This window comes from Prinia subflava, chromosome 3 (genome assembly GCF_021018805.1).
Source record: "Prinia subflava isolate CZ2003 ecotype Zambia chromosome 3, Cam_Psub_1.2, whole genome shotgun sequence".
NCBI lineage: Eukaryota > Metazoa > Chordata > Aves > Passeriformes > Cisticolidae > Prinia > Prinia subflava.
This window is the reverse complement of record NC_086249.1, coordinates 130987-156380: the sequence shown is the minus strand read 5'-3', so window position 1 is coordinate 156380 and position 25394 is coordinate 130987. Positions and strand designations below refer to the sequence as shown.

At 38.5% G+C, this 25394-nt stretch overlaps 1 protein-coding gene across 24 annotated transcripts in view; it reads left to right on the top strand.

Moving 5' to 3' along the window:
- MAP3K7CL (MAP3K7 C-terminal like) overlaps positions 1 to 23332 on the top strand; it is a 43890-nt gene extending 20558 nt beyond the window's left edge. For 22 of the 24 annotated variants that reach the window (XM_063393637.1, XM_063393630.1, XM_063393617.1 and 19 more), the window contains 2 exons: positions 8280 to 8395; positions 20128 to 23332. In XM_063393637.1, the coding sequence (XP_063249707.1) occupies positions 8280 to 8395; positions 20128 to 20308 (297 nt within the window). In that variant the 3' untranslated portion in view covers positions 20309 to 23332. Of the gene's footprint in view, positions 1 to 8279; positions 8396 to 9395; positions 9766 to 20127 lie in introns of those variants that run through there. The other 2 variants (XM_063393618.1, XM_063393620.1) reach the window with 2 other exon arrangements.
- The last annotated feature ends 2062 nt before the right edge of the window (positions 23333 to 25394 follow it).

The window sequence follows — 25394 nt, the reverse complement described above, 5'->3', positions numbered from 1 at the left end:
TTTTATAGCCTATTAACATTTAATAAGATCATATATATCAGTAGAAGAAAACGCTGTATTTTCAAGATCTACAGAAAATTTTTAGTTCAACTGCAGAGAAATTACTATTTTAACAATCTTGCCTGCTTTCAAGATTTTCTATTCAATTCCTGCAGTGCTGCTGCACTGCAGTGAAAAGAATTATTGTTCAATTGATGGGAGAAGGAGTGAGATGAGTGTTATACATTCTAATGCCTGCAGGCTGTGCTATGACAGATATAATCAGTTTTCTCATAAGCATTCCAAGAGAATCCTTTGGTGACCAGTCTGATTTATCAACATAGGATGATGGGCTCCCAGTATGCTGGACAGTGAGCAGCTGATGGCAACTCCATGGTTCACTGGGCACAAAGCCAGTTCTGCATCCAGGGATTCTTTCCCTTTCCTCTGTGGTGCTTCTGGAATGTTTGCTGGCTTCTGTAGACTACTCCAGATAATCTGTTTTCCTAGGAGCGTTTCAGACTTCCTCTGATATTTCACTGTGAGGGCAGTTGTTTCCTGACTGTAAGCTGAGAAAGGCATTAGTGGGCGATCATTGTGCAGTAATGTCATTTTTCCTGTACCCCTCTGCTCGTGAGATAACATGGGAGGGCTGAGGACTTCAAGGCCTGATGCTTCTGTCCTGCTGCTCTCATCAAAAGCACGACTGAGAAAGGAGTGGAGGCTGACAGAGACTCTTCCTGCTCTATCCCTCTCATCCTGAGGATATGGGCAGGTTCTTTAGGCATAAGTAGGAATTAATAACAGCTTAAGATTTAAAAGGAACGGGGTAGTATGCTAACCTCTTTATTCCACTAACCTTCCCGTGCGGCAAACATGATTGGTATTTTTTTACCAATTTTTTTACCTTAGAAGAATTCAGTTTGAGAAGAACAACCGTTTCATGGCTGAGGCACTGAACTGAAAGTAAAAAACCTTCATTTTTTTCCAACTGTCTCAGTGACACCTTGCCTAATCCTTGAGTTGCTTCATCCCTCTGTTCATCTCTGAAATTAAGTTAAAAATTTTTACCTTTTTTGTTAAAGAGCATTAAGACCAGTGCGTGAGGATTGCTCTAAAAGAACAAAGTGTGATTATAATGGCTGCTGTTGATAAATAAAACCAAAATTACTAGCATTACATATAAGTACTCTCCAGGACAAGCGATGATTTTTTTTATTAGGACTTTTATGACTTTTACATTTCTGTAGCCTATAATATACTCTAAATATGAAATTTCTCTGTTGGCTGAAAATGCTCCTCTGGGAGCATTCAGGTGTGCTGGACGGATAATAACCCTCCAGTAAAAGTTTTTAAGTACACACTAGCACAGTCCCACTAAGTGTACCCAGTTGGTCTGTTAAGTAGTTGACATTTGTTTCAAGAAAACCTTCCTTTATTCTCATGATCTCAATATGACAAATGCAAAGAAACAATCAAAGGCTTTGATTCATGTAGTGTTCTTTTTATTATCCTTCATAAACTCTCTTGGTAATATCAGGGTAGCTGAAAGGGTAATTTATGAGAACTGCCTGTCTGACTCAACCACTTAAAAGTATAAAATTTCTGGTAGCACTCTGTCCTTTAGCTTTTCAAACTCATGTGCAGATTTCTATTTCTATTTCTATGCCTTTATGTTCATCCAAGGACAGTGATGTCACTATAGGGTTCTGAGCTGATGCAGAAGTAACACTGCATTCAAATTTAGCAATAAAAACGTGAATTTCCTTGCTTTTGTCAATCTGGATCACAGCTTCATGTGATAATTATGTAATGTAATTACAATATTTTTAATCTGCTTTAAAATTTCAAACAAACAATGACTGTTACAAACTTATCATTTACCTTATTACATTTCTTATTAGTTGTTTTTTTTTTTCAATTGCTACAATCCAAACAGCTGTGGGTTTGTCAAAACTGTATGGCATGTACTTGCAATTCATGCTAGCTTTGAAACAGGTAGCTCCTGTATTAGAGAAACAAGTAAAATAGGCTTCACCAGGACCTGCAAAAGTAGTGATTGGTGGTGTCCCTTGTCTTTCTATCCATGCTTTTTTCTGTCCTGAAATGCATTAATAGAGAGGATACACATGAAGTGTCATGTAAATGAACCTTTAAATCAACTGTGGCAATAGCAGCCTGAAATGCTTGAATTTGTAAGAATGCTGGTACATATATTCATAATAAAAATATCATATCTTAGAGCCACAAGATTTTCGTCAGTGTGCCGTAAATACCATTCGAATTCTATTTACAGAAACAAATCATAAATGCAGGTTATGTGGCTATATAGTAATAGGTACCTTAAAATAAAGTAATAACTTCACAAGTTTCAAGCATACAAAGGAAAATTTAGAAACTTGTTTTAAAAACAAACAAACAAAAAGCCTAAATTAGCTGATCTTTAAGGCGGATTTTGAAAGCAGCTTGAAAGCCATGGAAGTTTAGTGAGTCACTTGGAAAATCAGAGCTTTATATTTCTATGCCTGCAGGCAGCAGAGCACAGCCTGAGCACCCAGCAATTCTCACCTCTGTTTCAGGCTCCAGGCCCTTGTCTTCCTGTGTTAGGCCTTGGCAGAGAACTTGTCTATTTGAGCAGAATTCCCCAGTTTTCCTCCCACAGTCCTTCCATGCCTGTTCCCTGGGCAGCAGTATCGGATGGCAGGGCAAAGTTCAGGGCAGTGTCCCCTTGGCAGGATGAGAAGCACCCTGCTGTCCAAGCACCCAGCTCTACAGAGGGATTGCCTGCAGAAAAGATCTTTCTAGGACACTCAGCAAAAAAGCTAATTCTCTATAAGGACTCTTATTAAAGGACAGTCCCAGTTGCAGCTTCTTTCTGAAGAATAAAATGATCAGTCTGTGTTCTAACTAGCTAGCTTCAAACTAACATGTTTTATTTTCAAATGACTTTTTTGAATGTTACATTTTTCTACACATTCCAAGAAACAATTTATAAGAAAATAACTCAGCTACTCTAAATCAAAATTGATATGTGGTCAACCAGACATGAAAGCCCTGCATATGAGAACAGATCTGTTTAAGTTATATTTGCAGCTTTATTATTGACCCCTCTCTCCCCAACAGTAAAATAACTTCCTGCTAAGTTACCAGTGAAACAAAACTCATATTAATAAACGTCTTGCTTTCAGTTCCTTTTGCCTGCCTATTGGAAATGATTCTCTTCCCACTGACAAGCAATACCTGCTTATTTGGTGTTTTTGTGCTTATTTGGTGTTTTTGTGCTTATTTGGCTTTGGTGCTTCCCCCCCGCCATGTGTGTGCTGTGTGGTGTGCAGCAAGGGTAGGCTGGTTACACTTGTCACTCTGTCACTGGGAAACTTTTAACTTTGCTTTGTGTAAAAGCTGGACAGGTCCTTGGAAGGCAAATCCTTGATTAGCTGCATAGTGACCCATTTTACTCCAGGTTTACTCTGAACAACCTGGCCTAGTGGAAGGTGTCCCTGGCAGGAGGTTGGAACAGGGTGATCTTTAAAGTCCTTTCCAACAAAAAACAATCCAATGGTTCTGTGATCTCTACTCACGAAATTGTGAACTTGAGGGATATTTATGTCATATTTTGTATTACAAATCTGTGTAGTTAGATGACTCTGAAAATAGCTGCAACAGAGAAAAAGCTCTAACCATTTAAAACATCATTTTTTTTACATTAAAGGATAGTTTTTCTTGCTTTAGTGAAGAATGCTTATATAAAAGAAGTAATGAAAATGTTATGAAAGGGGCAGTGTGTTGTGTGTGATATAAGCATTTAGCAGAAACCTTGTTTTCTCTGGAACTTTACTTCTACTGAATGCTGGGATTCTTGTTAGACTCAAATTTATTTTAGAAAGCTTAAAAGCATACTGTGTTTTTAAAGAGGATACTGGGTTTTTTTTGGTTTTTTGGGTTTTTTTTTTACTATGTATTGACTTACATGAGAATTACTAGAGCACTGTGTTGCTCTCTAGGTTTGACTGCCTATGAGCTTGATATGTCTCGTGTAATGCTGCTGTGATAACTTTGGTCTTAGATTATGTAAGACCATTTTATGCATGTATATTAACATGTATGCATGTTCACCAAGTCAGAGCAACATATTAAGGTTAGAAAATAATGAAAAATCTTCCAGGAAGGAAAGCAGAACTCACAATTGCTCTCATCCAGTTGCCCTGAGTTGTTTGGAGGAAAGAGAACTGTTTACTTTCACAGTAAAACTAAACTAGACTAGATGTATCCTGAGATAGGTATCTGAAGCTGGTGGAAGAGTTCCAGTTGCACAACAAAAAGTAGATGCAATGTGCTATTTTTGCTTGGCACAATGTGGTTTTTTCTGTCATAGAAGAATGCACAAGGCCATATAATGAACATAGGCCACATTGAAAATATTGGCGTTGGATTTTCCAGTATTTCAGAAGAGTTCAGCTGAAAGTTATCAAATTTAGAAAAAGCAAAACCACTCTTCAATTAGATCAGTGCTGAAGACTTCTAGACAAGTTCATGTGAGCTGGAAAAACTGCCTGATACAATTTTTTCTTGAAATTTCAACTTCTTCAGGAGAAAGTTTTAATTAGTTTTTTTCACAGTTAAACAAACATGTAATTGCAAATAAATGATGATGAATTAAAAAATCAACTGTTTTAAAGTTTTTAGACAGTTTAAAACTGTTTTAAAGTTTTTAAAGTTCAGTGGCACTGTCAACAATACAGCTTTTATGGATATGGAATGCTGATTTTCATATGGGAAGGCAAAAGAACTTGTCATATGAGTGAAGCAAAAAAGAAAAAAATCAAAGCTGAAAACTTTCATTCTGTGTCACTCCATCAAAGATTTTATTTAGAAGACCTCCTTCAACCTGCCTTAAAAAGCAGGCAGAGAGAAGAGCACCCAGATGATTAGAGGAATGGAGCACTGAAATAAATCCTCCTGTAACCCCTCCAAGGTTCCAATGCCAGCTCAGGCCTTAGAAGGCTTTGGAGGAATATTCCATGGGCAGGATAAAGGACTCCAGAAGAGGCTCTGAGCCCCAGCTGCAGTTCAAGGCGTTTATTCCAGGTGGTGTCCGGAGGGAAAGAGGCCGTGCACAGAGGGACAGGGTCTTTTCTTAGCTCCTGCTCCAGTTTGGGACACAGGCAGTGGGGTCAGAAAGGGGAGGAAGGGTTAAACTGCCTGCTTAGAAACTCTGGGAGTCCCTGAGCGGGGAGAAACCATTCCCACGGGAGAATGTAACAGAGCACCTCTCTTACAAGGGCAGCAGGTCCTCTCCAACCCAAACTGTTCTGTAATTTTCTGTTTCTTCATGAACTGCTTTTGCTTGTCATCTTCCAGCACCTTTCATATCTGATTCGGAACAAAAGTTTAAAGAAACAGTGCATATGTCTCATCAAGATCTACATATATACGTGCAGTTACAAGATGGTCTGTAAAAGGCTCTCTTAGTGTCTACCTGCTGAATTCTGTAGAAAATTTGTCAATGTTACAGCGAGTTACTCAACAAATACAAGGAAAAATCAGACCTTGTTGAAAATCAGGCATAATAGGATAGACCACCAGCATAATTTATAGCTATAGCTTTTGTACTAGCTTTGTGAACAAAATCAGAGGTGCTGCATGTGCATATTTTGCCAGCACAGGAAAATGAGGGTGGATGACACTGAAGCCTGAAATAAACAGGATTAAAAGTAGCAACTGTTGCCACTAAATGTAACTTACTTTGGCAGGGATGTTTTTGGCTTGTCTAGCAGGTATGCTTTTATTTATATTAATTGATGGACAGGGGAGGTACTTCATGAAGTATCAAGCTCAGGCTGTCCTAAGAGGAAGTTAAAGTATGGCTATTTGCTTCTGAAAAAAAAATCATACCGACAATTGAACTTTACTAAGGCCTTCTAAAATGAGTCACCTCAGTAAACTAGCAATCTCTTAACATAAAAATATTATACAAACTCCATGTAATGCCACTGAGCATTCTGTACTGCAGTATTTGTAGTACTTCCCATTGCCTGGCCACAGACATTTAAAAAAGTCCTTCCGGGGCTTTTTGGAAGGTGGAACGGAGATTTGTACCTCTCCTTTTCCCATGTTATTGCAGTAGAACGTATTTGCCAAATAAGCCTGTTTCATATCCTGCTGACCAGAAATTACTTATGGATGCTGTAGATAATATCTCTGGAGCCTGTCCTAGAAGTCTCTGAATTACAGAGGAGCAAACCAAATTCTCCCATCCCTGGAAGTGTTCAAGGCCAGGTTGGATGGGGCTTGGAGCAACCTGGTCTAGTGGAAGGTGTCCCTGCCCATGGCAAAGAGTCTAGAACTAGATGCTCTTGAATGTCCTTTCCAACCCAAACCACTCCATGATATGATCCAATGGTATTCTATCTACTCATTTAAAAACATAATCACATTTATGTTTTAAAGAAAAAGACGCTTATAATTTAAAAGATTCTTGATATGGTGCTTACTACCATCAGACAAATTGAAAATAATTTTATGGACAGAAATTAGTAAACAGATTGTATAATTTGTTTTAAGTTTAATTTAAGTGCTAAAATATCAGTGTAAGAAAAAATGTCGCTGAAGAGGAAAAAATAATAGGAAGGGGTTTAAAAGCCAGCAACTGGTTCTAAGTGAGGCTTAAATACTAAGTTTCAGCATGACTAGATAATTTTTAGCTCTCTCTATATATATTTGAATGGGAAGCTGGACTATTGAAACTGATCACTGTTTTAATTTTGAAACTGCTTTAAACCAGCTAGATTAGCAAAAACGAAATTTGAAGCAAATACAAGGTGTTTTTCCTTTGTCTTATTGTGTTTTTCTTTTGAAGTATCACCGTTTGGGGACTTTCCCCTTGGTACTGTTTGAAATTGTTTTATTGTGACATACTTGGTGGCTGATCTCTGGTAGATGGCAGAGATGCAGCTTTGGCTCATCCATGCATTCTTGGATTAGAGCACTGAGACTTCTATATTCAGTCTTGCTAAATTTATGCTTATTATTTGGGTGGCTGTACGAATGGTGCGATTGCTCATCTACATTGAAATGCAATTAAAAGCCCTTTTCTAGGGATTAGATTCATCAAGTGTTGGCTGCCCTTTCCCTGGGTTCCCAAAATCTCCAAGATCAGGGAGAATGAAACAATTCTGCTGCAGCTGGTTTACGTTTAGAACATGGAATATGAGTGTCTGTGTTAAAATTTCAGTGAGGAATCATATAACAACTACAAGTACTTGCAAGCTCCATACACTACTTACATTCGTGCTTTGGGTTATGTCTGAAGCCAGCTTATCCTGTCTCCTGAACAAAAATGTTTTTGATCTAAATTTCCAGTTTAGATAAAACAAAGGATTACAAGATCATAAATTGGAAAAGTCTGCCTACTTGTGCTTTTCTTTTCCTAATAATGTCATTAAGGGAATATTATACTGCACAGAAGAGTCACAGTAGGACAGCAAGAAATACAAAATAATCTACTAATACTGTGAAACACAATTAGATGTTATTTAACTGGGCAGTAAAGGAACTATTTTAAGTGTTTCCTTTTCCTTCAAACAGGTGTCTCGAGCATGCTGTTTGGAGTTAATTTACAGTTGATAGATTCATGGCTAATAACTTAAAAATACTTCCTGAAAGGGTTATAACCAAAATACAGCAAAGTCTGAAGTCTGAATTAAGATGCATTCTTTTCTAAGGAGCAAAAAGCACATACATTTAACCGAAATGTATTTTCAAGGATTTTGATGACATTCACATAAGGAGTCCTAGGACAGCTTGGGTTTATTTGCCATATTTATTATATTCAGGGTGCAGTGAAAAATAGTTGACCTTGCTGCAATGATGTCAGTTCCTGGCAATGTAAAGATGTAGGTGATGGGTCTGACCAATGCATCAGCTTTAACATTTACATATCACTCCATCTGAAAAAGAGGGAAGTAAAAGAGAAATTCTTCTTTGAAAAATCTTCAGGGATATTTTGCAAAGCTGACAAGGAGAGTTCTGAAAATTCTCACAATGTTTGAAGTTTTACACGTATGTTTGAAGTTTTACACGTATTCTTATGCAGGGAACAATTTTCGGCTTTTTCCTTTCATGAAAGGCCATCACTAGGAGTAGTTAGCCATATACTATAGAAAAGGTAAAAAATTCTTTAGGTATTTTCATGGGAATTTAGATAGATATTGTATCTTTCAAAATATGTGGGGTTTTAACTAATATTTCATTTAAAAAACAGCGGGTTCTTTTTTCCTTCTTCTTTTTTTTTCTTAAAGCCTCTGCCTCCTTGTCATGACTCTAAGGAATCTATGCAGGTGTATAAACAGCACTGCAAAATAGCAGAAGAGTACCATGAGGTCAAGAAAGAAATTGCTCTGCTGGAAGAAAGAAAGTGAGTAACTTTCCCAAGGGATTTACTGACCTATATTCTCTTTGTAAAACCCTGTTTGAAACATGGAGGTTTAACACTGTATTTTCTGACCTTATATACGTATACACTTATATACGTATATACTTATTTATACCTATATTATACTTGTGGCCTTCCAGTATCTGGAGGAAACCTACAAGAAAGAATGAGACTATTTAAAAGGATGTGGAGTGAGAAGACAGGGGGAATGGCTTCAGACTGACAGAGGGCAGGGTTAGATGGGATATTGGGAAGAAATTCTTCCCTATGAGGATGGTGAAGCCCTGGCACAGGATGCCCAGAGAAGCTGTGGCTGTGCCATCCCTGGAAGTGTTCAAGGCCAGGTTGGATGGGGCTGGGAGCAACCTGGCCTAGTGGAAGATGTCCCCTGCCTGTGGCACAGGGTTGGAATTGGATTATCTTTGGGGTCCCTTCTAACCCAAGCCATTCTGTGATCCCATGATTTCATGCCTCTGCCTGATGGTCACAGTAGAGCACAGGTTGGCTCTTGCTCTATAGGATCAGCTGAGGGCACTAAGGGCTGGCACAGTTTTGGGCCCTCAGCTTTGTGGATGTCCCTTAAAATCTTCACTGCCAGCCTCTAGGTCACATAACCATCCAGTTCAGCTGGTGCAGGTTCCTTTTCAAATTTCGTTTTTTCCATAAACATTGGACACTTTAATGAAGAAAAAAATGGATCCTCATTTAGGCTTAGAATATATGACAATATTAGTAAACATGTTTCTGTGAGGTGCTTTGTTTTGTGTACACTGGTTCAATAGACATTGGTATTTCAGGTGTTCATACCCAAAGTGAATAAGCTGGAGACTTTTTTTCTTGTCTGTGGCCTGGACTCATAGCCCTGTTGTCTTTTGCCTATTAAATGGCAAAGTGCACTCTGTGTCTGTTGGTCTCATTCCACAAGAAACCTGAAAAAAATTCAGAGAGAGGAAGAAAAGTGAGTAGTGAAACCTCTGTCCAGTTGACCTTGCAGTTCAGTCTGCATCCATGGGAATCTTCAGCTGCAGAAGCAGACGATGGGAGGGAAACTGTTGAAATCCTGTAGTCTTTCAAGACATCCAAAGAATGCAAATTGTGCAGGGTAAGGAAGTGAGATGTCTTTATCCGAGTTGTTGGCTATAGGCACAATATTGTTACTTTTTGCCTAAAGTGTCAAAGCTAGTTGGAGTTTCCTACTGCAAATCCCCTTCCACTGAAGGATCTGTGTGGCACTCAGATGCTGACAGACTGGAACAAAAGCTAAAAAAGAAGATGTTCAACATCATGGGAAAATGCATTTTGCATTTGATTCATATTTGCAACGTTTGCATTCGATTCACCATTAATTAAACTTGGCCAAGCAAAAGTAATTGGTAGTTTTAAAAAGATTATAAGAGAAGTAATTTTTTAAAATTTGCAGTGATTTTGCAAATTTGATTGTCTGATATAAGCTGCTTACATATGTATTTAGCAATCAATTCAGTGGAAACCATGTGTCTTTGTCTACTCTGAAAATCCAAGTGCAATATAAAATACTGAATGATTGTTTAAGTGCTTGACTTTAGTTGTATAAACACCAAAGGTAGCCTTCAATCATTTGGGTTTTAGAGTCTACTAATATAAATCCATCATTATTATTATTATTATTATTATTATTATTATTATTATTGGCACAACCCTGAATCAGTTATACCTATTTATGAAGAATGCTTGGACCCATGAAAATGAGACATTCATGTATATTTTTGCACTTTCTGGAATAAAAAAATAATTCCTGTTAGAATGCAATTTTATTAATCTATTAGTCGTGGTACTAGTTAAATTAAAAACGGTTTGCTTCTTGAGAATGGCAGATACATGCACAAAATTGTTTACCTGAACTCACAATTATCCTAATGAACCTGTGAGCCCAGAGGCCAGCCTCTCAGTGGTGCTTATCCCACATGAATTAAAGGGCTTCAGGCTGGCGTTTGCCTTCATCCCACCAATGGATGTCAACAGTGGAGCAGTGTCAGGAAGCTTCCACCACTGCTGTCTTTGCTGAACCTGTTGGGGGAATTCCATGCACCAGTAAACGGATGTTATGAGTGGTTTTATAAGACAACAAATTGAGTTCTATTACTGAGACTCGTATTTACTTTCTAATTTCATATCTGCAGCCTCGTGTTCACATGCTGTATAGCTGTGAAATGCCTCAACGTGGCAAATATCAGGGCAGCGCCTTTCACCTCCCATGTGTCTTCATCTGAAAAAGTGATCCTACAGCACTGGGGTTAAATATGTTTAACTTCCTACAAGCTGGTTCACTGTTGTTGCCTGATTTTGAGGTTTAACAAGGTGCAAGAGCCAACTGAAGATGTTTTTTCTCCAGATGTGGTCTGTTAATGACTCCTTCCTCCAGACAGATTATCCATTTTGTAGTATCTTGGAACAGGTCTCATGCTGCCTTCCCCCACTTGTATCTTTCCTTTCTGTAGTAGTCTGTTTTTATTAAACCCTCCAGAAACTAATTACCCCATGAAGTTTGGTTGAAATTGAAAGGTGGAATAGAAAGTTATTAGGACACATGTAACTTTACATACATGTAAGCAAACAAACCTGAACATGACAGCCTTGATTTTTATCTAAAACCAGTTAGAAAGGGAGTATAAGTGTAGAGGCCAAGGAGTAAGCGAGAAGTAAAAGAGAGTTTTTCTCTTGTGTTCACTGATTTATGTCTAAAAACATTCTCAGCACTTAAAGTAAGAGAGTTAAAAGTAGTTTAGGCCCTAGGATATACTGAATGAAGGGTGGATTATAATGGCTGGGGTGACATGCACGTTTTGCATTGTGTGTGTACATATATGTCTATATATATGTATATATACACACGTGTGTATATACTTATATATGTGTACACTCACATATGCACCTTATAATTGTGGACTTTTGCTACATGAAAGGAGTCTACAAGAAAGATGGAGAGAGACTAGGTACAAGGGCATGTAGAGCTAGGACAAGGCAGAATGGTTTAAAACTGACAGAGAGTAGATTTGGACTGGATACTAAGAGGAAATTCTTCCCTGTGAGGGAGTTGGGGCGCTGTAAATGGTTGCCCAGATAGCCCTGGCTGCTGCATCACTGTAATTGTTGAGTATTCTATTTTTAAAAGGGAAGAATGCTTTGACTTATCTAAAAAATCTGATGAGATGCACAAGCTTTTAGCCTCAAACCCAATTACAATCAAATTGAAAGCACGGAATTTGCAGTTTTCTAAAATTTGCCTCGGCTGTAGGTGTCTTCTTCTACACTTCAATTTGAATGTATGGAAATGAAGATTCCCAATTGTCTACTACACCTGCTATCTATTGTCTATTTCTCTTAAATATAGTTTTGATAAAATGGACAATGATCTAGTTGCATCCCTTGTAATGGGAACAAACAGCTTTTACAGTGTTTTTCAGTGTACATTTTTACTAAAGGCAATCACAAGTGCTGTTGGGTGGTACCCCTGCCAGTGCTCCCAGCTTCTCTCCACAGATCAATTCACCTGTGTCATTGTGAGATGACAAAAGTCTCACCTGGCAGTTTCTGTACCTGTGGTGCCTGCACATGATACACACAGAATGCTGAAGGCTTTGACTGATGGGAAAAAAGCAGAAAATGGATTGAGCAAATATTTTTAATTTGTTGGCTAGGAGGCAGAAATAATGTTAACCTGACATAAATATCTGTACAGGTATTAGAGTTTTTAGCAAAAAAAACCCCCAAAACCCAAAAAAACACACAAAAAGCCCCCCCCCCAAACAAACAAACAAACAAACAAAAAAACACACACACAAAAAAAAACCCCAAAAAAACCCCAAACAAACAAAAAAAACAACCCAAAAAACAAACCTAAACCAAATACCCACAAAAAAAAGAACGAATAGAGTTAATTCTACTTTAAACAATTTTTGTTCCAGTCTCCAAAGTTCAGGATAACTCTTCATACATAAAATAATATATGCGGGTATATTTTTATAGAAATAAAATAGAAAGTTGTAAAACACTGTTTTAACAATAGTGAGAAACACTGAATCTTTTACATCTTTTCCGAGGCTTTTACTTCTGCTGAGCTTGACAAGTAATGTGAGCATCAAGTATGGCCAAAGTAAAAAGCCAGTGAAGTGAAATTACAGGGATTGCTTTTCATCAAGGCCAGAACAAAGCTTACTTACTTTTTCTCTTTCGTGCAATATAGATGGCAAGAGAATGTACTAGGCTGGCAGTGTGAGAGAAGATGACAAGTATTTCACAGGAAAATGGGGAATGTGAGAGAGGAAAAGAGGTTGCAGTTTCAAAAAAGGGAAAATCGAAGGACAGAGCAAATAAGGATGGGAAAAGAAGTTACTCAAGAACAAAAAAGAAAGCAAGAATTTGAAAGAACTTGGGTAGAATTTTTTGCTAATTTAATCATAGCTTTGTTTGCTGTCTTCACTCAAATTCTTCACACTTATGCCAGCAATACGTAGTGCAAGGGAAAAAAACAATCTGGAATGGGAGACATGATTGAAAATAAAGAAAAGGGTGTGGAAGCCAGAACACACGACATTTAGGGCACAGAATGTAATTTAATTTATGTTCCAGAAACACACATGTATTTCCATAACAGATGGTTTTGGGTATCTAACTTTGGGTGAAAGGGATGAGATGGCTGGTTATTTTGAGCACTTGTTATATTGCTATTACTAGATAATGACCCTGGATTATGTAGTTAAATATTAGAGTTGCCATGGTTGCTAGCTGTATTTTATATTCTTAGCACTGGATAGTTATCTCTTTTTCCTCCCCCAGACAATTCTAATATAACATCACAGAAAGTACCATTTGATCACCACCTGGTTTAGGATCACTCATTTTCTTGTCCATGGATATGATTTCCTTTCCTTCTTTTATCCATTAGAGTAGACATAGAAGCATAGAATTGTTAAGATTGGAAAAGACCTTTAGGATTATCAAGTCCAGCCACCAACCCAACACCTCCCCCCTGCTCACCATTAAACTGTCCTCAAGTGTGGTGGTGGATTTTGCTCCTGTTACCCTGCGGTGTCTGGTCTATCTTGGGTTTTACCCCAGGTTTTCCCCTCCCCAATCCCTTTGTCCCTGTCTCCAGACCCTGCCCTGTATTAACCTGAGCCAGTTACTCATCTGTAGCACCCCCTCTGCCCAGGACCCTCCTCTCTCTCTGCAGACAGCCTGTTCTGCACCATCTCCCAGGCTGCTGGCATTCCGAGAGCCGTGCTCCTGGCACTAGGGCCAGAGCTTAGAGCTGGCTGAGTCTCACCGGCCCCCAGTGACACTCAAGTGCCACCTCCACGTGGCTTTTTTAACACCTCCAGGGATAGTGACTCAACCACTTCCCTGGGCAGCCCATTCCAGTGCTTGACAAACCACTGAATTAAAAAGTTTTTCTTGATATCTAACATGAACCTGGACTTTAGGCCGTTTCTCACTCTGTCCCGTGTTCCCAGGAAGCAGAGCCCAACTCCCACCTGGCTTTACCCTCCTGTTAGAGAGTTGTGGAGAGTGAAAAGATCTCCCTGAGCCTCCTTTTCTCCAGGCTGAGCCCTCCCACCTCCTTCGACTGCTGTGGTGCTCCAGACCCTTCCCCAGCTCTGTTCCCTTCTCTGGACGTGCTCCAGCCCCTCAGGGTCTCTCTGGTAGGGAGAGGCCCAGAACTGGACTCAGGACTAGAGGTGTGGCCTCAGCAGTGCCCAGTACAGGGGAACAATCCCTGCCCTGGTTCTGCTGGACAGCTGTTGATGATGAAATCCAGGATCCCAGTGGCCCTCTTGGCAAATGACATGCAGTAGAGATACGCTTAATTTTGTGGGAGCCTTTTATATGTTTTAGCTTGTTCTCATGACCTCAGGACTGTTTTTACACTTTTTAGTCCAGAGGATTTCTCCAGGTACACTGCTTCTTGGCTGTTTTCCCCAACACTGTGATGACAGGTAGTTTTCAGACTTCCAGGTACTTCAGAAAAAGTTTGATGTAAATGTTTTAGCTCAACAATTTTCCCGTTCTAGACCTGTTTTCTCATCATCTCACATGTTTGCAAAATACATGTTACTTGCCAAACAATAGAAATTAAATTACAGCTTTTCTAATACAAGGAGACATCTCTTTTAGAGGAAGTGTCCTTGCCTTTGGAAGGTCCTTTCCAACTCAAACTATTCTGCCATTCTTTGACCTTTTTTGTGTTGGCATTTGAGACACATTTTCATTTACATTAAAGCAGACTTTAATGTCTTTAATGGTGTTGTTTTTAAATTAATTAATAGACTTTGAATGTGTGAGGACAATCTCCTCAAACAGCAGTTACCTTACAGGGTCTTATAATTCCCCCTGATGGGAAAGCCATGCCAAATGTGGGAAGAGAAAATGACCTTATGGCCACAAGTACACACCAGTTGTTGGAGAAGATACTATACTGCCACAGATGCATGATTCTGAAGACCTTGTTCACAAGGGGGAAAAGGCAAATCAGATTCTTTCTATTTTGGAAACTGTTCTCCTTGTGTCCAGTCCATTTCTAAATACACTTATCTCCAGACAGATTTATCTCCTTAGTCTGTCACTTTTCTTTGTATTTATTCCTTGTGAATATGAGTGTTGAGGAGCTCTGTTCTCTGCATATTTAGTCAATAAGGGCAGAACAAAAGAAATAATTTCCCTAAGACCATGCTGTGTTTTTCTCCTGCGTGTGGTTTATTAGTTCATAATGCAAATCACCAATGCTGCCTCCCAAACCCCTCCCCAAAAAAGAACACTTCAAATGCAGCTTACAGATTGTCTCAAAGCTTTGAGTTCTTCATCACTAGTTTAGAAAATACCTTATCGATACTGTCAATATTTAAACCTGGGGTAACTGCAAACAAAAACCACAGATTAGACAGTACTACAACTATTTATTAAGCATCCACAATGAAGTCTAGATGGTGCAAGAGCTTAGTACGGTGTTCTGAAAGCTAAGTTCAAATCTTGGATTAGATCAGATGTAAATGTTAGTTACTCTCCTCATCCTTTTGTGAGCTCCGTAAACTACACCATTCATAACATTTATCAGTTCCCTGGTACTCTAATTTTAGATCTATGGCAGGCTGACAGCATTAGCCTGAAACATCACCCTATCCTATAAACAGGCGTTGATCCTAATGGGAAGGGACTAAGTAGGTTCTCCTGATTCAGAAGTGGGCAATTTTACCACCTCAGTGCAAAGAAACTGCTTTCTGTGAGGGAGGTCCAAGAGTGTGGACTACAGCAAAGAGTATATTTTGATTTTAATGTGTTTATAGTTTGTTTGATAACAAAACTAAATCCTGGGGAGGGGAGAAGGAAGTTATCTGTGCTGCTTGAATATTCCTGGAGAGTGGCATGAGAAAGCCATGTCTGCACAGAGTGTCATCAAACCAGGACTGACCTTCGTTACCAGAGCTGTCTGAGTTTGCACATTGTCTGTCTGTGCCTCTCCAGACTCAAGTCCAGGATAGTCAGCACCATTCCTTTTCAAGTATTGAAAGTTCCCACAGAAAACGTTTACCTGCTTTTAAGATGCTGATTGCCTAGTAGTGTGTTCACTGCATCTCCCTTTTAAGAAGTTCATGAGTGTAAGAAAAGTAAGGAAAAATTATTCTGAATTTATTTGTTTGGACACTTCTGATTTAATAGTCTGTAATTTGAAAGAGCTTAATTTAGCCTTTCAGTCCAACATTGCATAATACAGTAATTGCAAAGAAATATTGCAGACATTCTCATTTGGTTTCCAGAGATAAAAGTCTTCCAGAGGAAGTCCAGGGACTGGAAAAAACCCAACCCAAACCAAACCAAACCAAAAACGCCACAAACCAAACCATCCAACCAAAAAAAACCCCAAACAAAACAAAAACAAAACCAAACAAACAAAAACCAACCCACACCAAAAAACAAAACAACCAAAGAAACCCAACCAACAAAACCAATCAACAAAACACCACCCCACAAAAAAGACATCTGGAGTTGCAAAACCTCATTGTCCTTGAATGTATTTCCCACATGAAATCACTCCTCCAAGGCCTCTGGCCCATGAATAGGAGCTGTCTAGCAAGATTGTTGTGACTTATTTGAGAAATGGTTGATCTAGCACGGCCCAGCCACAGGGAAATGAACCTGTTAGTGGTTTGCTGTGTTTAAAACTTTTACAGCTATATTGCGTTAAATGCAAACAGAATTCTACTGAGCAAAAATATACTCTTGATGTTTCCTCTCGGAAGCTTGATTGAATGCAGCTGTCACCTGGTGAAAGGAAAAAGAAGAGGCTTTGCTGCAGCACAGCTGCTCTGCAGTACCTCAGTAGTATAAAGCATCGATATCATATAGGAATGTCTTGGTTTGCAAAGACAGGGATCTGTCAGGGAAAACTGGAGTTTCCCTTGGAATGGAGAATGTAAGAACCCTCTCCCTCCAAATTATTACAATTTTGCTATTAGGAGCTTTCAGGCAAAAATATGGGAATAGGAGTAACAGTTCTTTACTAGGAATATTAAAAATGCAAATGAAGTAATAAAAAACCCCTAAAACAAAAACAAAACAAAACAAAAGACCCAACAAACAAACAAACAACAACAACAAAAAAACCCACCACCAAAAACCAAGCAAACAAACAAATAAAAGTCCTAGAAAACCCTGACGGAGTCAGGAATGCAACCTGTCACCCTGTCAGCCAGGGTGTTGGAAGCAGTCCAGATACGTCCTCCTGGACTGACAGATGTGGTTCTCTTGGAGTAGAGACGATCCTGTAGACAGGGTTCAGTGGTGGTGAGATGAGTCCAGTCTTCCTCAGGGAATCCAGTGGAAAAGAGGCTGCCTGAGGTCTCTGGGTCCCCACTGTTATCTGGGTAGGGAATGGTTGGCTCCTCCCCACTGGGTGGAGCATCTCACAATGGGATGGTGGAATGTGTCATGGCACTGGTGAGCCTTAATGGCCCATTAACAGAAGATATCCCCAGAGGGTGGACAGTTGATGAAAGAGATAAGAAACACTGACCCACCTGGTTTTAACAGCTGGTCTATTGTCAGAAGGCACCCACTCTCCTCCCCCCTGGAGTTACAAGAGATAAAGAAAAAAGAAACCATCTCCCAACTGCTTTCTGCAGATGAAATAGAATACACTCTTTTTTGGTTACATAAACCAAGACAAGGAGGATGCCTATATGCTGCCTCTTTGGCTTATTTAAAAATTCTGTAACAGCTGCTAACTCCTCTCTCTCTTCTTTTTTTTTTTTTTTTTTTTTTTTTTTTTTTTTTTTTTTTTTTTTTTTTATCTATGGGAAGCACAGCTGGTAGAAATGGCTGTACCAAGAGTCTCTTCTAACTTGTGACTGCTTGAACTGCAGTAACTGCGACTGTAAAGAGCCAATTAAACCATGGGCAAACTCTGCTATTACTGAAAGCAGCAGTAAAGATAGAGGAAGGTTAAACTGATCCTAAAAGAAGGTCACACAGAAGTGTTTTTCAAAAGCCAGATTTACACTTTTGCTGCTTTAAATGGTAGTTTTTCAGCTACAATTAACATAAGTGATCAGCAAACACAGAAATGTTATCTTTTCTTGAATACTCTGTGGGAATAGAATTCCCGATCTGTAGGAATTTCCTGTCTGAATACAGGTCTAGCCTGACAAGTGGATTCCTTTAAGGACTGCAGTGAAATCTATCCACTGTGAAAGCATTAAGAACTTCCCACTGATGATCTACAAGCTTTGTTTTGACATGACTGATGTCACGATCCACTAATACAAGCAGGGGTCGTGATGGTTCATTTATTGATCTCAGAGTGCACAAAGACACAGGGGATGTTTTGATTTAAATAATGCACCTTTATTAAGTGCCCACAACACGAAATGCAGCAGAGGAGGGAGAGAGAGAGAGACATGGAGAAAGAATAGAGAGAGAAGGAGGAGGGCGGGGAATAACTACCAACAGATGAGACAAAATCCTCATGGTCATCCACCAGTAGATCTATCTTCTTCCGTGGGGAGATCTCAAATTTCGGTTTACTCAGAGAGTCTCTTTATAGTCTTTCCAAAGCGACAGACACCTGGCCAAAAGGTGGGGGGATATGTGTGAGGTCTGTTGGGGGGAACAGGTACAGCAAGCATAGCCAGGACAATGTGACCTACCCACTGTTCCTGCATGGGTTATACCAGGTTTTGGTCCAGCGAGCAAACCTGCAGGCAACACTTGGAAAACATCTCCCCTCAGCCAGGCCAGAACTTCTGTGTTGGGGTTTTAGGGTTTCAATCTCTGTCTTTTGGCAATGGTCATGAGGCAGATGAGGGATCTTCGGACTGTCTCTTACAACTGAGAAATAAAGTCACAGGGCTATGAACAGTTAAAAGATTAACTAATCTCTGAGATAGAATGATCAAAAGAACCTTTTAGAAGAGACTTCCTGTAACAGATAAATTTTTGACTTAAAGGGAGAAAGAAATCCAGAGGCGAGGCTAGCCTGATGGATGACTAAGGGGAGAGCAGTTACAGACTCTGTGAGTTACTCATGCCTACGGTGTGTTTTAAGACCTCTTTTATCTTAGGCAATTTTTAGGTAATTGCTTAGGTAATTTCAGTTGATACTAAACAGGAAACTCCACCTCCTGGCCATTAGGGTTGCATTAGGAATACAGGGCACTCTGTGACTCCATCCAGAAGAAGTCACAGCTTAAATCCTCTAGTGTCTGCACTTAAGAGGAGCAGGAGGGGTCAGGTTTGCAGCTATGTCACTCTTCCTCAGCAACAGGGCTAAGGTCTAAGCCTGAACACAATATAGAAATATGTAGTTTGGATTCAGTGCCTACTACTTACTGGATATTTTGTAGTAGAGAAAATGAAACCAAGCACACTTCACAGAACTTACTGATAAATCTTACCAACCAAACAAAAACATCTTGCTGTCTTTCAATGATATCTGGTATCAAGAGAAAAACAAATTGTTACTCCTCTGGCAAAGTATTAGCAAGTCATCTTCAAGAACTTGATTCTCTACCATGAACTGTGTGTTCAACTCTTACTGAAGTTAGAGATCACAGAATCATGAAATCATTAGAATAGTTTGGCTTGGGAGGGACCTTAAAGCTCATCCATCCCCTGCCATGGGCAGGGACACCTTTCACTAGACCAGGTTGCTCCAAGCCCCATCCAACCTGGCCTTGAACACTTCCAGGAATGGCACAGCCACAGCTTTTCTGGGCAATCTGTGCCAGGGCCTCACCACCCTCACAGGGAAGAATTTTTTCCCAATATCCCATTTCCTGCTCTTTCAGTTTAAAGCCATTCCCTCATCTTGTCACATGTGTCAGGAGTCCCACTCCAGCTCCGTTGTAGCCTCTTTTGGCACTGGAAGGGGCTCTAAGGTCTCCCCAAAGCCTTCTCTTCTGCTGAACAGTCCCAAATAGAGACACATGAACACAGCATTTTTCAGGCTTAGTCACTGAACAGCAAACTGTTCAAGTCCAATATCCAAGATTTTGGAAGCTTAGTCTTTTAAAGGAAAAAAACAAGAGCCTAAAAAATTAATTTTCTAGGTCCTTGTTTCACACAAGTTCAAGTAATAAAATGTAAATTAACAACTCACAGCCCATCTTTGAACTAACACATGACAACAAATTTTTGCCTACTGCCATTTTTAAAATTTGCGGATTTTTTTTCCTAATCATCAGAAAGGAGCTGATTGCCAGACTGGAACAAGTGGAAAAAGAAAGCATGGATGCTGCTCAGCTGGCTAAGGAGTATGCAGAACTGACAGAGGAGAACCGAACACTGAGGCTGGCCCAGACGCAGTGCGTGGAGCAGCTGGAAAAGCTCAGGATACAGTACCAAAAAAGACAGGGTTCCTCATAACTCCCAACAGCTCATGTGGAGCAGTTCATACAGGATTGGTCCTGTGCTGGAAAGATATTTTAAAATAAAGATCTGTTTAATACGTTACAACACTTTACTACAGATACAGAGTATGTAGAAGTCTATATTTGATTTAATGCTTGCCACTCAGTAGCTTAATGTAATGGATATTTCATCCATTATATAATGGATGTTTTATTTCAAGTAATGTAATTGAAGTTAATCTATCCCCATTATATGTTCTAGTGTGTCAGGTTTCTTTTCTAAACATATTTCTTCCAATTTAAGAAGATATGGACACACCAGAAAATTATATAAATAGGCTCTGTGTTGGAAATTTGGATCATAGGCATACAGCAGGGACAATTTGAATATATGAAATACATTTATGTTAATTTTAGTTTGGTGAATTCTTTTAAAATTATTTTCCTCATGCCTAAAGTGTTTGGAAGTTATCATGAAGCAGAGCTCCTCACTAGTAAAAACTATACTAGATGTCAACTTCACACTGTTGTATAAAATCTGAAAAACTGCACATTAAAAATTGAAGTAACAAAATAAGTTTTTGTCAAACAAGTGCATTGCCAGTGCTAATTTGCAATTTATAAAATTAAAAGGAAACATGAGATCAAATTTCCCTTCAAGTGTAAAGATTACTTGAGTGCCTTTTTATTGTACTTTTTGGCATGCAAAAAATTAAAAGTTAATGTTAGAATCACGGTTTCATCATGTTTTCAACTCAGACTATGTCAGTAAAATTATTGTGAAGCTCTTTTGTTCTTATTTTCTGGTCTATTTTGAAACATAAGTGGCTGTAAGTAGGGCCGGGAGTTCTGTGATACACAAATAACTGGGAAGTAAAATGTCAGTTTTACTTACTCTATTTATCCCTGTATTTTCTTAGATCAATTTAAAAGTCTTCGTTACACTTCAATTTCTATTCATACAGCAGTTTTTTCATTAAAAGTGGATGTAGAAAAGCCCTTTTATGTTTTGATTGTTCTCAAACCACCTTGTGTTTTAAACTCTGCTTGACAGATGCAGCTTGTTACATCTTCATGAGCTTGGAATTCAATTTAATGTGTTATTAGTACTGAAATGTGTCTTACTAATTGAAAATTATGAACTTAAGATTTGCACCAGGACTTTAGCTTTGATTGTTACCATTAATCTATCATGAAAATGGAAATTACATGTTAATCAGAACAGAAAAGAGAATGACAAGCTGCCTGTAATTTTTCTGTGCTGATTGCCTACAGCATTCCCTGCAGCCCAGGTGGGAAAACTGGCTCTGCCTTATTCCAAGCACCTGGCACTGCAGCAGAAGAGCACGAAGAGGCAGCAGGAGAGGACAACCTTTATTTCCACTTCTCCTAATAAAAACCTCTTGGAATATCGGGCCTGGAAGTGCTGCAAAAGTCTTATTTAAGTTTTACACTGATGGGAAACATAACTTGAAGAGAAATCAGAGCTTCTCTTTGAGCACAGAACACCACAGAAACTAGAATGTGCTTCTTTTGCCTGTGTTTATGTGTTTTGGACAAGATTCTCATTTTAAACTAGTTTGTCATTTTAGTCAAAGGTTTTTCCATCTAGCCTTGAAAACATCATCCAGTCAGATGATTTCAGTAAATTCATTGAATTCACTGAAAATACATAAAATTAGTTTATTGACAGACTGTGCTGGTTTAGTATAGATAACAAGAACTAATTAGTTACTTACCTTGAAGTTGACAGCTTGGCTGACTAATTAAGAAGATAACACGTTTTTGGGAACACACAGGCTTAAAATCAGGAAGATATTGGGAAACTTTTTTTCCTTTCTGGCCTTGGAACAGGTACCAGGGCCAGTCGTGTGTGCTGTGTGGCTCCCTGGGGCCGGGCAGCCTGGCTGGGGACATCTGCCCTGGGTCTGGCTGTCCCTCGGGGTCCCCACTGGTTGCTCTTGGGGGAGAGAGAGGCTGCAGTTTAACATCATTTTTAGTGAACTTTTAAAAGTTATCTTGAGCTGCCCAGGGCTGAGAGGAGATGTTTCCTCTCCAGCCCCACCCCAGGAGCAACCCTAAGCCTGGGCCGGATTTACTCTATGAAATTAAAAGTAAGAAAGAACTTTTTATATTCTTAGCTGTTAAGTTTTTGATTACTTAAACTGCTCTGATCTTTGATGTTTTGGCATGAGCGTGGCCTTAAAATATGACACTATGAACTGCAACTAAAAAGCAAAAACTTAAAACAAGAAAAATTACATTTTCTTGACACAAATAAAGTTTTTAAATATCCAACGCTTCTCAGAGAAAAAAACTAAATTAATAAGATATTAGAGTTAGTAAAAAAAGGTAACCTTTTAAGTAAAAAATTAACAAATTACCTTCATCTTAAGCTAAAAATTTCTTATAAGCTGTAGTTACAGACTCTAACATGAATATACTAGTGTTCTTTTAAATAATAAGTAATATAAATCAAGAAAATAATTATTCATATTTTGTAGATGTGAACAAAAATATTTGTGATTGATGAAATAAATATTAAATTAGAATTTATAATCTCGTGATAAGATGTTTAAAACAAAAAGAATAAAAAGAAGTGCTTATACTAGTAAAAAAATTAAAAAGACATCTTTGAAATAACAAATGTTTTGCCCTTACAGTTGTTTAGCTTTAAAAATAACATCTTAGTATTCATAAATTTACAGATTATATATAGTTACAAGAAAAGTTACGTAACATAAGAAATCTACAACTGTATAAGTTTTTAGGTAGGCTGCTGTTGTGAGAGTTAAAAATTACAAATAAACTGGTTTTCTTGTGAAAATTTGCTAGAACAAATTAAGAGAGACTTCTCTCTTTAAAAAAAACTAAATAAAAATCTATTTTATAAATAGTACTAGCCTAGAGTTCTAAGGTTTGCTTATGTTATTGGTAAAAAATGAATCACTTGTAAGAAAAAAGTGTGTTTTAAAAGTTTCATTTTAATTCTTATTTCCTTCTTTTAGTGTATGTTAATAAATCTATCTATTACCTTTGAGCCTATTTTACCTTTTTCCCTAATCCTATCTCACAACAGAAAAAACACTTAAACCACTACACTAAATTTAACCAACAAAAACAAATAAACATAAAATCACTACACAGACTGGCTTTGGATGCCAGTGGATCAGACAGCAGACCTTTACTGACAAATAACTGTGTTCACCTTGACATTTTCTATTAAAGTGCAGTCACTATGCTTTAGATATCAGAAAAATTACAGACCACGTGCTGAGAGAAAAACCCGAGGGAAAGCCACAGCCAAGTGGAGAAGGAAAGCTGGGCCTCATTTGTGACAATCAGCATTTGAGAATAGTCAGGGAGTGTGTTTTTCCTAACCTGGAGGTACTGACCAGTACAGAAGAATTCAAGAAATATTTTATAGATGTGCAGACACCAAATTTTTGGTGTGGTCCAGCGTAGCAGCCTGGATAAGTATAAAATTCTTAAACCATCCTAAACTAGTTCAAGTAAAAGATTTATATTCAATTTGGACTGCAGCTATGTGTAATCAAATTTTACTCCTGCTTTTAGTTATGGTGAAAGTAAAAAATAACAGCCTTGTATGAACATATTTACCTCCATGCAGGTTCATGTGCCTGAGAGCAGAGACTCAGAGAAATTGTATCACAATAAAAATTAATAAAACTGATGTAGAAATACCAAGGAAGAAACATCAAAGAGTCTCTTAAAAACTATTTTTAAAAGAAAAAGTATTTGGGGCAGTGGCATTCAAAGGCTGGAAGGTAGGGAAATGAAATTTTCCAAAAATATTCATAGGCAAGATAAATTAAAATGTAGCATAATCAACATAATGCAGAAAATCATCCAGGTGTTGAAAAGATAAAGGTAGCTGGTCTAACCTTCTGAGAGGTAACTGCTGTATTTATCATCCATCCCTTGATTTGTTTATCAAGAGCATAAGAGTGAGAAATATTTTCACATTCACCAAGTCTCCAATTTTGATATGCTGAATTTTTCTCTAGATACAATGGAGGTCTACTGACTAAATAGCTGAAATTAAGCTTTTTAATAAAGCATTTATCATACTGATCCTGTATTTTCCACATAGACAATACGGTTTGTGTCCTGGTTGAAGTGGTCTGCATGTTAGGTGCTGTTGTATCACACTATAAAAACAAGTTTTATACAATTCTTTCAAAGATGATTTTACATTGTATTTCATCCAAGAAATTAGAAGCCAGTTTTTGAAATCAAGTACCAATGAAAGATTGAATTTTATAACACGACTGCAACCTGTGAGAACTGCAGTTGTAGTACAGACAAAGTGTATTTCTTGCTATTATCTAGATTATTCAGGTTAGCAAAAGTGAGCATGCCACTACCACAGTAAATGCATTTGCTTCAAACCACTTAAGGCACAGTGAAACACAGGGGTTTAAAATAAAAACAAGACCTGTACTTTCCATTTACTGTTGTTGCTAACTAACTTCCTTCCATCATAAAGAATGCTGAAAAAATGTAAGGCTTCCAGTTACCGAGGATGTGACTCACGTGGTCTTGAAACAGCCAGAGCAAGGGTGACTTGACACTTGGAAAGTCTGGAAGATGAGGAGCTGTGAGATTGAGTTCAGTGCCTTTTTTTAAAAAAAAATATTTCCCTTCCCAGGATTACCTCTGTTCTGTCTGGTTTTGTGAATTAATGATCTTTGGAAGTGTGTCACCTTCCACCAGAAGCTTTATTGCCACCTTGTGAGGATTCCATGCTGTTAACAGTGGGAATGCGTGGGACAGAGAGGCATTCTCAGCCTTCCTTTGGGCTATGGGACTGTGACCTGTCACTGCTTCATCTCCAGTCACAGGACTCCTGGCAGAAATGAGCTAGTCACAGTAATAATCATGAAGCCACTTGGTGTTTTTCCCTACCTAAAATTCTTTTATTGATCAATGCACAAAGTGGAAGTTTCTAAAGGAACAGGGGACATTTGTCTGGAGGAGTCTTGCCTCTCTTTCTATTGGGGGTATAAGATGTGCAAAGGTGAAAGAATAGGGCTATAGAGTGTTAAAAATAAGACGCTTGACACGGCCAATATATCAAG